The 18,256-nt window shown below is 40.0% G+C and overlaps 2 protein-coding genes across 3 annotated transcripts in view; both read right to left on the bottom strand.

The window, feature by feature from the left end:
• The window catches only part of LOC138358007 (uncharacterized), a 149,507-nt gene that overhangs the window by 33,354 nt on the left and 97,897 nt on the right, over positions 1-18,256 (bottom strand). The window lies entirely within an intron of this gene.
• Positions 19-17,182, bottom strand: LOC123773188 (nucleolar protein 4). Its single transcript, XM_045766789.2, has 6 exons — positions 16,381-17,182; positions 15,720-15,971; positions 13,530-13,679; positions 7,215-7,330; positions 3,268-3,440; positions 19-189 (listed from the first exon to the last, which is right to left on the bottom strand). Exons 1-6 carry the CDS (start codon positions 16,619-16,621, stop codon positions 108-110), a joined length of 1,014 nt encoding a protein of 337 aa, XP_045622745.1. The 5' UTR covers positions 16,622-17,182; the 3' UTR covers positions 19-107.

Here is an 18,256-nt window from a genome sequence, read left to right as displayed (position 1 = left end):
GGTTAAAAATAGCACATACAAAAGTCGTTATATTTATTGTATTTTCAAGGGGAACTAAAGAGCAAAAGACGTTAATTAAAGTTATAAACAAATTTTGTAATACCAAACTACTGCCCAAATATTTCATGATAATTGGTACCTTCTATTTCGAACATTGATGTTGGTTTGTCGGTGAACTGGATGTACATTCTGAAAAAGACAAAGGATATATTACAATTTATAGTGTCTCAAGATCCTTACTATGGGAAATATGGGGAGGGTTGTGTATAAGATACAATTTTAATTTAGGCCCAAGACAAAGCACTAGAATCAAACTATGTCATCTTTCTAAGCTATGTCACCCTGCTATTCCCCAAGATAAATAATATCCTGATGCTAGGACAGGTCAACATGCTGATGCTAAAGACACACTGGACAATCCTCAATTCAGCCTAGAATATCTTCCAAAACATAAATTCCCAAAAAACTGTCCTGCCAAACAATACTGACAACTCCGATAGCCCAAGTTCACACAAACTGCCAGTTGTCTCATTCAGCTGCTACACCTGATCACCCCCAAACTAGGATCATAATTAGAGTTCCCTTATACCCTAAATAACTAGCCTTGTAGTCAATTTGTTGGGCAGGTGAAAACTGAAACCAGCCAAGTGACTGTTTATACTTAAAATTTTGTTCCAAAGTTATCATCAAAAGAAGGCACCAAGACAGGGAGACTTATGTTGGACCTGATGCACAACATTTAAAAGGTGCCAAATATCACTGAGGACGTCAATACAACAAAAGTGCATAAAGCGAGTAATATCACAGGTATCAGATTCACCAAGGATTCTATTGAGGGATATATGACCACGAGGGACCATTGGGAAGCAAGACACACACGTCCTGAAAATTGGGACATTCAACAAGGAGATACATGACTAAGAGAAACAATACGAAGCAGGACAGCAGTCCATCAAGTGCCTGTGCATTAAACATGTATGACCAATACATAACTTCCTCAGAAATGTTTCCCAGTTGGAGGAGGAAGGCCAAGAGGATAGGCTACCCTTAAGAGCACACAGTTTGTTACCTGTAACACAAGACCAACAGTCTTGGATTGATGAATGGATGGGTAGAAATCGGGAAAAAGGAACACCTTTTTCTGAATCTTAGATTACCTCCTTAGCTGCAGTGTTTCAATGCCCATTTAAGGGAATACCTACATTGCTGGGAACCCAAGCAAAACTCAACTTGCTTAAATCTGCTGGGAGATAAGAAACAACCAATATTGGATTTCAACCACCACAGGGTGCACAGGATTAAATGACTAGAGCCATGATAGAAATGCAAGAGTCAACCACAATAATAAAGGAGTGTTAACAGAAAAGCAGTTGACAAAGGGCATACAAAATTGCATACAGTTCAACTAGTTTATGCTAGCCTCTGGTGGCAGGTAGCACATAAGGTTCATCCTGAAAGACTGCAGAATATCCAACACTTATCAGCAGACTTGGACCAATCTGTGACAATGATAATAGTAGTCGAGTGTGAAGGAAAAGGCACTTCATAATAGGAGGGGTAAAAGCTTTTACCATGTTGGTCCAAGTCTAGCAAAATGGGACTCTCCATGAGGGCAAGGATAGAATAACACGAAGAGACATTGCAAACACAAACCTTAAGGGAAGTTTGTAAATGAGACATCCTTACAGACAAAGGAAAGTGGCGAAAAGAAACAGGGCCTACCAGAGGGGCAACAGGCAAAGCACCTGAAAAAGTGAGAACGAGGACCGTGTGAAGGCAGTAACAATCCCAACAATCCTGTTGCAGCAAGATGTTAATTTCAATATACAAGGTCTGGATAGGGAAATGAACAAAAGGCACCAGAGCTGAGGTGCAACCCAGCATGGTGCAGAGCATCAAGACTACAAAGGGTTGAAGGAGAGGCAGGGCAGACATAATCCAGTTTAAACAGCACAAGAGGAGTGCAAATAGAGAAGTGTGCGTCTATCAGCACCCCAGGAAGTACGGGGTAAGACTCAAAATAATGCAAGGGCCTTAGAGTATTTGACTCGCCGGTAAGAGAAATCGGGTGACAAGGCAAACAAGTGTCAAAGATAAACTTCAAAAGTTTAGCAGAATACAGTATAGAAAAGGGGACTACCATACAGTGACAGTGGGGGACAAAGAACAACCTATTTCCAAGTAAAAGTAAGAGAACAAGTCTTAGATGTAGAGAACTTGAAGCCATGAATGGTGGCCCAGAGTGACTCGACATCAGTTGCAAATTGCAGCTAGCATTGAAGGAAAGGGTAGTCATTCCACCAACAGTCACATATCAACAGAGGAAGTAAGACCATTAAGCACAATGAGAAAGAGTAATGCTCGGAACTATCCTGGGAAAACCTTCAAATTGGGGGAAAGGTGGCACAGAGTTTCACCTTAAAGGAACAACAAACGAGGAAGCTAGAAAGAAAGAGTGGGAGATCACTACAAAGGCCAGACAAATGAAGCCGGGACAAAATATTGCACCTACAATTGGTGTCACATGCCATTTCAAATCAAAACACAAAGGCTTGTAGCAAAGGCAAAATGACTGAAGTCCACTTAAACGTGTCATGCTGTGACACTTGCAAAAGCCAAATTGAGAAGGAGAGAGTAGTGGCAGTGTTCTGAAAACCATATAAGAGACAGACATTCGCCATACGTTAAAATACATTATACATACGTTACGGGGAGATAAATGGAACAAACATTGTATCATTTACTTATAAAGATACAGGTGGCAGAGGTATGAAAGTTCAACTGGGCTGAGAGGATGAAAGGGAACATCATTCTGGATCAAAAGAGCAGGAATCCCAGCAAAAGCTGGAGGGGAGGGAGGGGAAAGCTGAACTAAATTTTGAATATGATGAAAACTATAAAACTTTAGCTTGGTAAAGCTTTTTACACAAAATATACTGTCTAATAAATAAATGTTTAACTTTAAATAGTGTTTTTTCATGGAATATAACTATTGTATTGCATTATATATTAATACAATTAATCAGACTTCCTACTAAAAGCTAGAGATCTACTTCAGCAAACCAGCTGCAATCAATAAATGAAATATCAGAATGTTTTATTTTCCTGCATAAAATATTTTACTTTATACTGTAGTTACAAAATATACTCATGTACATTTAAAATTTAATATGCTTTTGGGGCATATTCTTCAATGTACAACCTAATTCAATCACTACTTTGAAATCTAAAAATTGTTCTTAATTTAGAGTAAGTAAGGATGTTCACCTGTCACTTGGAATGCCAAGTATTTCCTCCGTAAATTCGTATATCTTCGAAGTATAAGCCATTTTCTCCTTCATAACAAACTTGCCGAGACTCATTACAGAAGCAACTGCACATGGATCAAAGCTACCTCCGACTGTCATCAGCTGTTCTGGGATCACTCTTACCATACAATACTGTAAAGTTAAAGCACAGTTTTTATTAAGGCTAATACTGTAACCTAATATATTCAAATATATGAACTACATAACACAGTTATTTCTAAAGAATTACTTGCAAGATTGAATAACTCAATTGTTAAAATCAGAAAGTCTTGAATTTAAAATACAGTCTAGTGCTAGTATGCAATTATCAAAAGAAAACACTCTTAGATGGGCACAACATTAGGAAAAATAGTTTATGCCATGGGATAAGGGTTAAGCATATTTAAAACTAAATTCTAAAAACCGTTTTCATTTTGAGTCGAGTTTTTCCACTCATCCACCCAATACTGTGTGGATGAATAGTCTTCCACCCAATACTGTGTGGATGAATAGTCTTCCCCCCAATACTGTGTGGATGAATAGTCTTCCACCCAATACTGTGTGGATGAATAGTCTTCCCCCCAATACTGTGTGGATGAATAGTCTTCCCCCCAATACTGTGTGGATGAATAGTCTTCCCCCCAATACTGTGTGGATGAATAGTCTTCCACCCAATACTGTGTGGATGAATAGTCTTCCACCCAATACTGTGTGGATGAATAGTCTTCCACCCAATACTGTGTGGATGAATAGTCTTCCCCCCAATACTGTGTGGATGAATAGTCTTCCACCCAATACTGTGTAGATGAATAGTCATCCACCCAATACTGTGTGGATGAATAGTCTTCCACCCAATACTGTGTGGATGAATAGTCTTCCACCCAATACTGTGTAGATGAATAGTCATCCACCCAATACTGTGTGGATGAATAGTCTTCCACCCAATACTGTGTGGATGAATAGTCTTCCACCCAATACTGTGTGGATGAATAGTCTTCCACCCAATACTGTGTGGATGAATAGTCTTCCACCCAATACTGTGTGGATGAATAGTCTTCCACCCAATACTGTGTGGATGAATAGTCTTCCACCCAATACTGTGTGGATGAATAGTCATCCACCCAATACTAGAACCAGTCACCTTATCCCCCAATGAATTTTGAAGAAGCCATAGACAGTATGCATATGAACTCTGCACTAGGCCCTGATTCTTGGAACTCTATACTGTATTCATCAAGAACTGTAAAAACCCACTATTGCAGGCCTTATCTCCTGCAATGAAATATCTCCACAGTCAGGTTCTTAAGGCTGATATCTACCATATAACAGATTCAAATTAAAATTGTGTTTGCTAAAATTTAGTGATCATGCTTAAAACGCAATAAGCAACCACCATTCAAGTACTGTACTGTACTTAGAAAAATATTATCCAAATCATGCACTGTTCAACCTGGTACTCTGACCTCAACATAGCATGCACCCAGTAACTGCTATCAGTGACCAACTACTGCCCACTAGTTTTCTGGTAGTTTTCACTACTAGAGTGAAAACTCTGGTGAGGAATACCAATACCCAAGAACAATGCCAACCAGAATAAGAAAAGGCCAAGGCCTGAGAATCAGGCACAACCAGTGGTCTACCCTGACAAGGCAAGGCCCCAACCCAGAAATGGGCAGGGACCAAGCCAAATCAAAAGTCTGAACAAGCACAGCCTGCCAAAACAAAGAGATAATCAAGGAAAAATCCATCGCTGATTCGGCAAGCTGTTGAAGCTGGATTTTTTTTTTTACCACAGACATGGTCACACATTTACAATGCAAATCAGCATATATTACATTTTCTTCTGTCCTCCATGAACAGGGTTAGGAATATTTTAAAAACATAGTTCAGAACAAATCCACAAGGGCCATGATGAGGGTTTGAACTTACTCCTGGGATGATCCCAGACACTGCCTTAGTCGACTAGGCCACGATATGGTAAAAGGTCAACCACAGGTCAACTGGGAGTTCCACTGACTTCACACGGATCCTGCAGCCTCTCCGAGACACAAATCAGGGTTTTACACAATTCCCCCATACACTCGGGCTCTGCCAACAAGCTGTTCTACCTCTTTGGCCTTACTTTAATACACACAGAAATCACAATAGTGTGATGCATCAAATGAATAAATTCACAAGGGCCCTGACCTCATCACGGTCCTTGTGGATTCATTCGATGCTTCATGCTATTGTGATTTCTGTGTATATAGTTCAGAAATTTGTTGAACAATCAATCACAGAAGGTGATTGTAGTGCTTTTAAAATGCTAATCTAACCTACATGCATAAATACACAGACTTACATCTGTCTTACATAATCAGTGTTCAAGGTGTCTTACATATTGTCTGTAGGTAACAGGGCAACAACACCCGGCACCAAAATCATCCAAGCCACCCCAGAGTTAATCAGAGAACAGGTCAACCACAGCCCAGATGTGCAAAGTGGCCATTGAGTTAGCATGGACCCCATTAGCCCATAACCCAGGCTTCAGAACACTAAGACAGCCACCCACACATTTCACAAGCATCCAGATACAGCAGGAGCCTTGTTAAACCCTCAAAGAAAACTGAAAGTTGGCCACAAGCCAGGAGAAACGAGGAACCCCACAATCATAATGACAAAGCTGACCCAAACTCAAAGGAGGCCAAGTCTGTGAGGAAAACAAAATCCTGCACCAGCAAGAGGAACCGAAAGAGACCAACCAAGCTGAAAGAGGCAGAAGGTGAGGGACAGTAAATCTTCCTGAAACGTGGTGCATCTGAGGATAGTAATGGTACACTGACTTGTTCATGAGGAGAAGCAGCCGAGAAAACAAGCTCAAACAAAGGGGGATAGGGAATGGTACTTAAAAAATAAAACAAAACATTTAAGGGGGAGGGGGAACCAGAGACCAGGAAAAGTTAAAGGGCATTCAGGGATCCATCTTGGGCTCCTCCCCAGCCCTAGAAATCCAAAAGAAAAACCCTTAGGAAGTCAAATTTTGCACTTGAACAGATATGATGGCATCTCCAAACTCTTAAAATAATCCTTTGCCAAATACATACCCCCAGAAAAAAAGATGGCTCGGATCCCCAGTGGGAAGCAATGGCTCAACTGTCTCGACTGAGTTGATGTGGATTGGGCGATTCCCCAGAGAAGGCCAATCTACACCCACAGCTAAATGCAGCCCATACTCTGAAACCCTCAGACGTCCCAGAATTTAGAGCAACGAGGGGAGGGTGTACAAGGGGCTGTACAACTACGTCAGATAAAGAGAGGAGCATCAGTGAACAGAGCACCAGAAGGAACATTATCCACTCCAACTCCAAAATCCCAAAGATCAAGGCAGACCAACTCCAGGACAACACCCAATCTTGAGGTTATCTTAAGATAATTTCGGGGCTTAGCGTCCTCGCGGCCCGGTCCTCGACCAGGCCTCCATTTTGTTACACACCCCCCAGGAAGCAGCCCATAGCAGCTGTCCAACTCCCAGGTACCTATTTACTACTAGATAACAGGGGCATCAGGGTGAAAGAAACATTTTGCCCATTTGTCTCCACCTCCACCAGGGATCGAACCCGGAACATCAGGACTACGAATCTGAAGCGCTGTCCACCCAGCTGTCAGGTGCCACAGGCACAATGCAAACATGGGCAAATGAATCTGAAGCAGCTGCTGCCTGTAAACCTCATTACTACAAAATAAAATTAACAAAAACCAAGACAAAGGTTTTAACTAAAATAGAGGACCAGCAAACCATGGATGATAAATTCCATAATCATTGGGATAAGTGTTGCAATTATTTTATTATTTTACATGCCTCTGCTAATTACAATCCATTAAATCACATTGAATAAGGTGAAATACATGTATCTAATGTGTCACTATAACAAAATTACAAACACCTACCTGTTCAGGCTTTCCAATTGTATCACTGAAATGCTTGCTAAGGTTAATCAACTTTTCGGGAGTTATTCTTTCTTTAGGAATATTAGTTGCAACTTCCAAGTACGGCATCATCCCTTCTGTCAATTTAAGGCAAAAATGTAATTGTCAGTACAAAATCTTACTGTATCAACCTAATTTTTGGCCAATGTTTCCTTATGGGGAAAAATACTTCCAACTCTAATACCAATTGGCAATACTGTATTAGTGATTCACATTAAAACCAAAAAAGGTAATAGGGATACGTGGGTATGTGGCTGTCAGGACAAAATAATGCTGCATAAAGGGATAAGAGGCATAAAGGGATGAGAGGAGAGGTGGTGATAAGTGTGAGGGCAGGGGTGATGTTGATAGCCATATTGCTGATTTATCTTGAGACTTGCCTCTTATAATTTAAATAAATTACACTGTCAAGGACCAAAAACAAAAGACAAAATAGTTGCCAATGAACAGCATTTCCCAATAATAATAAACAATGATATTATTTTATTTATGCAAGAGAACACATGATATATGAGTAGTAGTGGTAAACTGGAAGGCAAGGTGCGTAAAATACATAAAGCCACTAATACAGTATGTTCTCTTAAACAGTAACTTCCTGAAAACAGTAATTTTGGGCATAATGAGACTAAGCTCAGTTTTATAATCATACATAAGTATCTTAGGTATCAAGTCAGTACAGTGAAAGGTTGTCTGCAGTTATAATATTACAAAAATTAAACTAAAAGTTATGATGGAACTATACTGCTTAATTTCTGTAGCAACCATTTATTTTTGCTAAAACTCAAGTACTGTATAGTATTTTAACTTCATCAAATCAAACCGATGTGGAACAGAAATCTCAAGAAAAGGGGGGGAAAAAAAGGTATGTAAATAATAAGGCTTTGAGTGAATATGAAAAAATATACATATTTCCGAGATAATTTTGCTGCTCCCCGAGGTAAGAATGGTATCCATATTACAGGATAATGCACATTCAGACAGGACAGTATTTTTGTACTGGTGCTACAGTGCCTCTCCAATGGTCCATTATGGTCATTAGTGCCAGGAAGGCACTGGCGAATACTTAATCCAGCTCAGAATGACTGAAAAATGTATTCTAACAACCTAAAAGTATTTCCAAGTCCTTCCATGAGATCCAAGGAGACCACCAAGAGAGGGAGGGTCACACTAACTACCAGCTGTGCTTGGCTACGTGCAGCAACCACCACCCTGTGGCAGCACCACATACAGTACCTCTGAGGTTCATGACCCTAGCCACCCAATGTCCTTTTTGATGCTAAATATAAACTCTGTGCACAGGGAGATAATGGATCTGAACAATATGCTCAGAAAGGCATTTTCACGTTCAATTTAAGCCTTATTTCTGAGCTATCCCATTAAGCTGCTCCATAAGGGAAAATTCAAAAAAGCACCCAGAACTGTAGACAAATGGGAATAGAGTACTCACCTGTGCTGCAGAAAGTTGCCCAAGAAATGCTGAAGGATGTAGAGCAACACCACCTATCATAGATGGACCAGAGAACAAACCAACTGGGAAGACAGCCTGTCCAAAGCCATATATTTTAAGGGTCAATCGTGGCCTTGACTTGGGAGACATCGCCTAGCCACGCGAGAATCGTACTCGAAGCCAGATGGCTGAAGCTCCACACATGACAAACCTGAGAAGAAAGCTATGAATGTAGGAACTTCTTACAACATGAACCAAGGAATAAACCTTAATTTAATTTACTTTCATCCACATATGAATAGTTAGAAGATGCAGTAAAAGAAAAATCCAAGCTTATTGAGGAAGAAATACTTTGATGGAAAGGACACATACCCCACCAACAAATGCCAGACAAGCTCACTAAAACTCAAGCTCTCATCAATGGTACTTGGGAAGGGTGAAAGAAACAATTACAAAATTTCTCTCTCTCTCTCTTTTTTCTCTCTTTTTCACTCTTTTACTCTCTTTCTCCCTCTTTCTCGTACCTTAATCTGATTACAGCTGCTATAAAAACAGTAACAAAACTGCTCTATTAAAGCGATGGCATTAGTCAACATAAGGGCACATACGGCTTAGTCCCATCGCTGCCCTTCACATTAAAAACATTTGTCACTATGCTGGGCTAAATACCAGGCCAAGCAGACCATGAGAACACCACCCAAGAAAGGTGATAACTGTGGTACAAAGTTCTAAGAAAGCGAGCATTAAGGCTTCTCAAACTGACCCATATAAGATTCTCTACACAGCTAAACAAGATTCTCCTCTAAATGAACTCCACATAGTTGATTGCATACATTATTTGCCAGACATCACAACACGTGCAAAGATCAGAGCAAATCCAGGAAGCAATAATGGGTGCTGAGACTAGTGGGGGCAAGTTGATACCACTAAGTGGTATTTGGCTAGCAAGCCAAAACCAAGCAACTTGAGGTGTACCAATAACAATATTTTGACCGATACTGATACTGCATTATTATCCAATACCAGTACTATAAAAAGTACTATACAACTCAGATACTGATAACTAATATCTTTTATAAATGATATGACTTTTCATAAATGTTATTAAGATAATGTTTATCTTGACTAAGGATTTGTAAACAATAACAGTAAATTAATAACACTAGAATTATAACAATAGTTATAACTATTCTTGCAGAGTTCACTAAATGAAACTGCAAATAGGCACTCCCAGCAGTGCTTCCTGATTACTAACACTCAAATAAACAAAAAATCTATTGCTATTTTGTATAGCTACCCAGTCTTGGAGTAGATTGTGTCAAGATGCCTTACATTCCCCACCATGTTGAGTAAGAAACTTTTAATATAACCATGAATGTGCTTCTGAAGAATGGGGCACCTCCCTTCAGAGTACATTTTTTTTTAAACACATTTAAGATATCCTACACTGAGGATAAACTCCAAGATCAAAGAGCTGAAGAACTCAAGCTGTGGGCAAGCACAATTCAACCACTGTCAAGCAGCAGTGGAATAATTGGTGATGAATTAAGATGGGTGGGGGTGGGAAAAGTGGTTTGGGCAAAGAGGTGGGTGGGTCTGGAATGGGTAGGGGCAGGGATGGGTTGAATTGTGGTTTGGCAAAGTGTAGGGGGTAAAACTGGATGGGGTAAAATTCCCCCCCCCCACAATTATACAATGAGATCACAATAATGTGATAAACATGCGAGATAATCTTTGGAGCAGTGGGTAGAATCGAGATCATATTCTGGGTAACCCGTCTCCAAACCTTTTCTTATAGCTTTATCACGTTATTGATTTCATTGTACAGTTAGACAAGTTCTGCCCAACCCAATTCTACCCCATGCCATTCACCAAACTACAACCCTTAAGATTTACTGTACGATACTTAGACATGGGGGAGAATTTCCTTAGGAAGCAATTTGACAATAAATGGAACAGCCATTAACGAGAGTACCGAATCTTCAAAACCATTCCTCAACATAGTTATTGATGAACACCTGAGTGAGAAGTCATTTGACCAGCTTTGCAAGCTAAAATGTCTATAATGCAAATGGTTACTTACAAAAACATCCCAGAAACACTGCAGAAATTTTTTGCCTAACAAAGAGATCTGCATGGAAGGATCTGTGGGCTCAGTGGGTCTTAACCTAAAAAGAACAGATTTTAAATTAAACAGGACCTCCAAAACTAGAGACTAAGACTGTAACCTAACTGCATCAGTGTTTACTTGTAGCCAGTTTCTAGAGTTCTTTTATTCTTCAAACCTGGCCCGAGGCATAGCTTGGCTGGTAATTACTTTGCCAGGTTGTTACTTGTAGCGGCCCGCAGGCCAACATATTGGCAAAAACCCAGATAATCCAGCACTTTCTGCTATTTGTCTCTTTAAAACATCCACTTTTGTTCTGGCAATATTTCTTATACTGTACTTGGTGGAAGGAGGTTGAAGAGCCGAGTGTATCGGCAATCACAGGGAATTCTAAGCAAAAACCTAGTACAGTACAGTACAGAGGCAAAGACCTCCGCCCCCTCCTCACAGTCTGTAGAACAAAGACTCGTGGTCTCAGCACTTTAACCTAACACAAACATGTGTAGGCCCAGTTCCAGCTAAGTCGCAAAGACTTACAAACACTAATTAGGCAGTGATGTGGTTGAGGCTGACTCCATACACGGTTTCAAATGTAGATATGATAGATCCCCAGTAGGCTCGGGAATCTGTACATCAGTTGATTGACAGTTGAGAAGCGGGACCAAAGAGCCAGAGCTCAACCCCCGCAAGCACAAATAAGCGAGTACTAAGAGAGCAAATTTCATAGAAGCTTTAAATCCTTGGCAAAAATGTAGAGCAGCTTACAGAACCTACTCCCCAGATCAAAACTGAAAGAAGAGACTATAACCAAAGAAGTCAGTTTCAGCACAGCAATTTTACCTTAGCAAATGCAGTGGTGCTCAACCCAGGGAAGAGACAGTAAGGCTAACACCCAGAAGAGTAGGTTACAAAAGAAATAACCCTAGGTGAAAACCGAAGCATGTACTAAAATCTCCACCCCCCAGAGCATGGCCCATTGAAAAGATCCAGATACAAGACTTAAAGAGTTTGAGGCGTGCCCTAACCTAATCCTGCCAACAGGAATGGATGAGGCATTGCATATAGCAAATGCAAATAAAAGAAAGCAAATCACATAACAGTATCATTAAATAACTAAAGGAAACTAATGAACCTTGTATACAATGTTGATACCTGAACATATACGTACTTTGTCGTATGCCTAGTCTAAATGCCCTGCCTGGTACTAGAGCCCAAGAACTCCAAAAGAAAAAATAAGGGTCAACTCAAGATCAGAATGACCATAGCCATATTATGCATCGAGCCAGCACAGAGAAAATAACCTTGTAGAGCCAGTCAGAAAAAAAAAATAATGTACACACACGTTTCCACTTAAAAACACGGGACCATTACATATCAAACAAGTAGGGTTCCAGTAGTACAGTTGGGTTCATTTTGAACTGAACCGAGAATTCCAGGGTTGAATCCCGGGTGGGACAGAAATGGTTGGGCCCCTTTCCTATCACCTAGGTTAGGTTATGTGTCTACCTAGCAGTAAATAGGTACCCAGGAGATAACCAGCTTGCATCCTGGGGACAGTCAGTAATTCAACCTTGAGAGGGGGGGGGGGGGAAATGACCTCTTTAGGGGCCTCGTAGCCTGGTGGATAGCGCGCAGGACTCGTAATTCTGCGGCGCGGGTTCGATTCCCGCACGAGGCAGAAACAAATGGGCCAAGTTTCTTTCACCCTATGCCCCTGTTACCTAGCAGTAAATAGGTACCTGGGTGTTAGTCAGCTGTCACGGGCTGCTTCCTGGGGGTGGAGGCCTGGTCGAGGACCGGGCCGCGGGAACACTAAAAGCCCCGAAATCATCTCAAGATAACCTCAAGATAACCTCAATATAAGCCTAAGAAGTATATTATATACAGTATTTATATACTGGCTACCTGTCTTCTGACACAATGAATTATATATACAGAGGGTAGTTGTCTAGTGTAGCAGCTGGGTGGCCAACTAGCAATTAGCAGAGCTAATTCGATCATGGCGATCTCTTTGCAGTCACCATGTACAGTATTGCTCCAGTAGAATTTATCTTGTGTCGATGAATTCTACTGGAGGTTATCCAGATCTGGATTAAGATATCTCCAATGTTTCCCTTCTCTCATTTATAGTAAGACAGTACTGTTGGCACAAAAATAACACTGACTCAGGGAGCAACCAGGGTATAACTCGGAAAATCCATACCTGTAGATCTTATTAGTATATCCTAGCCCTATTTATGAGTTCTTACAGAATCAAGTATTAGTGTTGTTGGTCCAAGACTAATACCTAATTCATTAAGCTGCAATATATTCTTATATGAACTAAATAAACTGGATGGTAAAATAAATAATACAAAAGACAAATCTAAGGTTTGTCTAGTTCTCTCATTCTCATATGACTGCCAATTTGGTCAAGAGTTTCAATATGAAAATGACTAATAAATGCTATACATGTAAATGGCCAGATTTTTTCCTACCAACCTGATTAGCAGAGATCAATTACATGAAGTTCAGTAAATACAGACAAGCTGCAAAAATCTAATCAACGAAGAGATGAGAATTTTACGGTGACCAGTGTAGTATGGAATCTAAAATTACTGTATGTACAGTACATGTCATCCAGGTAAGAAACTTCTCACTGTACAAAATGATTAACTTACTGTAATTGACCTGCTGGGTTGGGAGTTAAAAGGTTATGGTGAGAGAGAGTAGACAATATTACCCTGAACACGGCCCAAGGAGATAGAAGACGGCGTGAGTGATGTAGGTCTCGACGACTTGATCCGTATGATGCTCTTGAGTAGTGGCAAGTCTACCGAAGGTGCATCAGTGACTATTGTCTCCTCCATTGCTACCGGGGGTACCTTACAATCTGGCAAGGAGTAAGGTTACTAAGTAAAGATGTCACACTATATTCAGGGGGTTCTCTTTGGAGATTCAGGGCATTGTGTAATATGAGGCTGTCTATTATGCAGAGTTCTTCACTGGTTGAAGGTAATGTTAAATTAACAGGGTCACAGCAACAGGTCAAGCCAATAGAGCCCTAAGCTACTTGTCTGTATGATCCAAACCTATGTTATCACACCAGGCTCTTAAGAATCACAAGTACTGTACTGTACTGAGACATGTGATAATTTGTGTGTGTTACTAATGTAGTTTTGCTTAATATTTAATTGTGAGAAGAAAATTTGAAATAAAACTGCTTACAATGACTTAGAAAAATGGCTGTGATGTGAAATAAAAATAATAAATACACTAAAGATTTTTAGACTAAAAACATATATAACCTGATAAATTTTGCCAGGAGAAAGTTTGGGTGGGCAAGAAAATGAGAAAAAAAAACTTAGTAGCTCAAATTTCAACAAGTTTGGCCATGTAATGCATAAAAATTAATTGGGTGTTCTAATAGGTAAATACTATACAAAGAGAGAGCCCTACTACTCTCTTCCATCAGGCCTTATGCTCAGTGATACTCGGTTTCTCAATTCTGAAATTTCTCTTCTTTAAGTCTCTCACACCTTGGTTATCCCTTAGATTTTATCAACTGTGACCATTCTCAAGCTAAAAGAACTTTCTTTCATCCTAAATTTGCTTCTACCACTAGAAACACTGCTGTGCTTTTTCATACCTGAATTAAAAAAATCTCACTATTACAGTACCAGCATCCTCTTGATATAAACCTTGCCTTTTGTTAAACAAACAGACTTCCTAGTAATTTGCTTCGCACTACTGCTCCTTCTAATGCTGCTTGTTTATTTTACTTCCTTTTCCTCTTGTTCTCTCCAAAACTTTGGAGAAACTAGCTGAACTCTTAATAGCAGACTAAAAGAACACAAATGATGTGTAAAGTCCACATATATAATGTACATACATATATTACATGTATACATACACACAGTACAGCATTTTAATATTTTGTAGCCTTGACCATGAATATGTCATACTGGAAGGCATACAGCACCTTTATACCATTAATATTTGAATTGTCTGACCTTTAATTAAGGATTGCAAATGTACACCCATTGGGTATTAAATTAATATGGATACTAGCAAGCCCATGGGATGCTTCACAACTAAATGGCTCCCAGAACTGAAGAACAAGAGCTACAAGGTTAGAGGTATTAAAAATGCAAAACTAGAAAGAAAAATAGCAGCAATATGATCACTACGAACAAAATAGTAATGGGAATCGATAAAATTGATAGGGAAGAATTCCCGAGACCTGGAACTTCAAGAACAAGAGGTCATTGATTTTAACTAACTAAACAAAGCTGCCGAAGAAATATAAGAAAATTTACTTTCGCAAACGGAGTGGTAGATGATTGGAACAAGTTAGGTGAGAAGGTGGTGGAGGCCAGAACTGTCAGCAATTTCAAAGTCATACAACAAAGAGTGCTGGGAAGATGGAACACCACGAGCATAGCTCTCATCCTGTAACTACACTTAGGTAATTACTAGTAAGTATCTAAAAAGATCCCTGAATGCAACCATAACATACGAGTGATGTCACACAAATTTATTTGTTATTTCGTTATGTTAGGTTTGTTTACACGAGTAGCAACGATTGAGCACAATTAGGATTGGGGGGGACATTTTATTTTTTAATACCTTTCTTATAAAAGTTCAGTTATGCCACCCAAATTTTAATCGAATCCAAATCGTGCTGCTGCCTACACGTGACTTTAAGCAAATGATAAGGACTAAAATTCAGCAGTTATTTTGTACAGCAACCCACAGGCCAGTATCCTAGCACTAAAGTGCAGCATCTCCGTAGACCTGACTGCAAGGCGGAATCCTGGGCTAGGCAAGGAATTATAATTTATATGAATCTCAAGATACAACTTAAAACAACTGCTCATTTTCTAAAACTGCTCAAAATACAATGCCAAATAAAGAAAAAAAATACTCATACCTATTTGACCTATGGGTGCAAAGGTGGTGGTCTGACGCGATTTACACCGATGCTTCTCGCACGTACACGACTTGCAGAATTCTTGTACAAATTGTCTGGGAATACCATAGTACTCGGAGTCTATAATTTCCTTAACTTTCTTATATCCAGCGTGCACTGTCTTTTCTAGATGAACTCTTGCAACAACGTCATACAGCATACTCTCGGACACTACTCGCCTGTAGCTCTCCATCGTCCCGTCCGGCTCCTTGCCTGAAACAAAATTCAAAATGTTTATTGAGGTAAAAGTACATACATAGAAGATGAGTTACAAACATAATGTTGGATTTATAGATAGAGCTAATACATACAATACCTAAAGCCACTAATACACACAGCGTTTCGAGCAATTCAGACAATTTGAATTGATTATCAACCACAATATTTTAAATGTCAAGGCCTTCAAGTGTATCAACTGGAAAAAGTTTTGATATATTAGGACTAGTTAACAGTAGGCCTACGGCACACAGCACCGCTCCTGTGCCAGGTCAAACCTCTACGGGCTCACCATAGCCCGTGCTACTTGCCCCGCTCCTGTGCCAGGTAAGTTACGGGCTCACCATAGCCCGTGCTACTTGGAACTTATTCAGAGTAGCTGAATCTATAACAACAGTAGGCCTACCTCGTTTGGGCACAACCAAGACATCGTTTAGGCCGATCTCCGGGAAGCTGACCAGCTGGACCCCTTTCTGCTTCATCCAGAACTTGGTCTTCCCTCCCTTGTCAAAGGAGTTCTTGCTGTTACCGTTCTTCAAGATATCCAGAGCTCGCTCTATTTTATTCTCCGGAAGCACTATGGTGTTTTTCTTTGCTGTGAGAACTGACAAAAACTTGGCCATGTGTTGTCGATGATAATCCATCATCAGCTGACGATTGGCGGCAATCTTGACGTGAAATGTAAAACAGTTTATTAACACTTGTGTAAGTTAATGTAGAGTGGTAGAGAAGTAGAGCTGTAGTGAGGCTGTAGAGTAGAGGCAGTAGAGCTCAGAGCAGTGTGGCTGCCAACATGGCGCTGCGCACTGTACGGCTCGCCCAGCCTCCCCCTACCACCAACTCCTTACATAATTTTAATAAACCTTCTTTATTAATTTAATTATCACCAGCGTTGGTAGATAAAAAGATAGTTGCACCAAAGAGGTTCGGGAGACGAGCCCAAGAAAGCTATTATCACTTTCTTGTATAACTTTTCAAATATAAAACCCAAGTCGTAAACCGCAGAACTCTGTTGGCTTCTGAAATACAGCTGGAAAAGATCATCAGGGCAAATGGGGGAACCTTTGACGAGCCGCCGGCTTCCTGTCCTATTCGAGGCCACTAGTCCGGGTGGTCCTCTGGTAAATTCAAGTAAAAAAATCAAATTTGTAAGCTTTAAGGTCCCCGTAGTAGTCTGGGCCCTGTTCTCGACTGAGTCAATAATTCCGGGTTCGAATTCCCGGGCCACATTTTGCCAATCCCCCTAATGCATCTGTTCACCCAGCAGTAAGTAGGTATGAGTTAGTCAGCTTGTTATTGGGTTGCATCCTGGGGGGGGGGGTCCTCGAAATAAGCTTAATATGTACTGTACAGTATGTATAAACTGGCTGCCTGTCCCCCGACACAGTGAATTATTATTCAAATTCAAATGTTTATTCAGGTAAAAGTACATACATAGATGAAGAGTTACAAACATAATGTTGGATTTATAGATACAGCTAGTACATACAATACCTAAAGCCACTAATATGCACAGCGTTTCGGGCAATACAAGGCAATAATAATAATAATAACTATTATTATTATTATTATTATTATTATTATTATTATTATTATTATTATTATTATTATTATTATTATTATTATTATTATTATTATTATTATTATTATTATTATTATTATTATAATATTAGCAGTTCCCGTGGTGAAGTGGTAAGACACTCGCCTGGCTTTACGCGAGCGCTTTGTCCCGGGTTCGTAACCTGCTGGCCGGGGAGGATTTACTGGGCAATCCTTAACTGTAGCCTCTGTTTACCCAACAGTAAAATGGGTACCTGGTTGTTAAACGATTTGGCGGGTCGTATTCCAGGGAATATTAAGATTAAGGCCCCCAAGGCCAAAAACTTATGTCCTCTATTAACGTGATGTCCTCTATGTTCTGTTCTTATGTTCTCGATTGTTTCAAACGTGGGTTGTACATGTATATGAGTGGGATTGGGTGGTTATAAATAGGAGCTGCCTCATATGGGCCAATAGGCCTTCTGCAGTTACCTTGTTCTTATGTTCTTATGTTCTATTCGTGGGTCCTCGGTTGGATTAGGTTTCAGCAATTTGGTACATCGGTTTAGTGACGTTGGAAATATACAGCAGTGTGATGCTAACCTATTTTATATGAGCTCGTCATCTAGATTATATAATATATATGAAGAGCTAGCTATAACTATATTCATATTGAACCAGTTGCAGGGGTCACTCCTTACAATATATGTGATCTTTCCCTAGTGATAGACACAAGAATTTAC

This window comes from Procambarus clarkii, chromosome 81 (genome assembly GCF_040958095.1).
Source record: "Procambarus clarkii isolate CNS0578487 chromosome 81, FALCON_Pclarkii_2.0, whole genome shotgun sequence".
Lineage (NCBI taxonomy): Eukaryota > Metazoa > Arthropoda > Malacostraca > Decapoda > Cambaridae > Procambarus > Procambarus clarkii.
This window is presented reverse-complemented; position numbering and strand designations above follow the sequence as displayed.

Bases quoted from the DNA above. Each gene is read 5' to 3' on its own strand.
- LOC123773188 (XM_045766789.2), bottom strand. From the start codon at position 16,621: ATGATGGATTATCATCGACAACACATGGCCAAGTTTTTGTCAGTTCTC. The intron at 13,680-15,719 runs GTATGAGTATTT...ACTCCTTGCCAG, and splicing joins TGCACCCATAGGTCAAATAG to ATTGTAAGGTACCCCCGGTA. The intron at 3,441-7,214 runs GTAGGTGTTTGT...TTAACTTTACAG, and splicing joins CAATTGGAAAGCCTGAACAG to TATTGTATGGTAAGAGTGAT.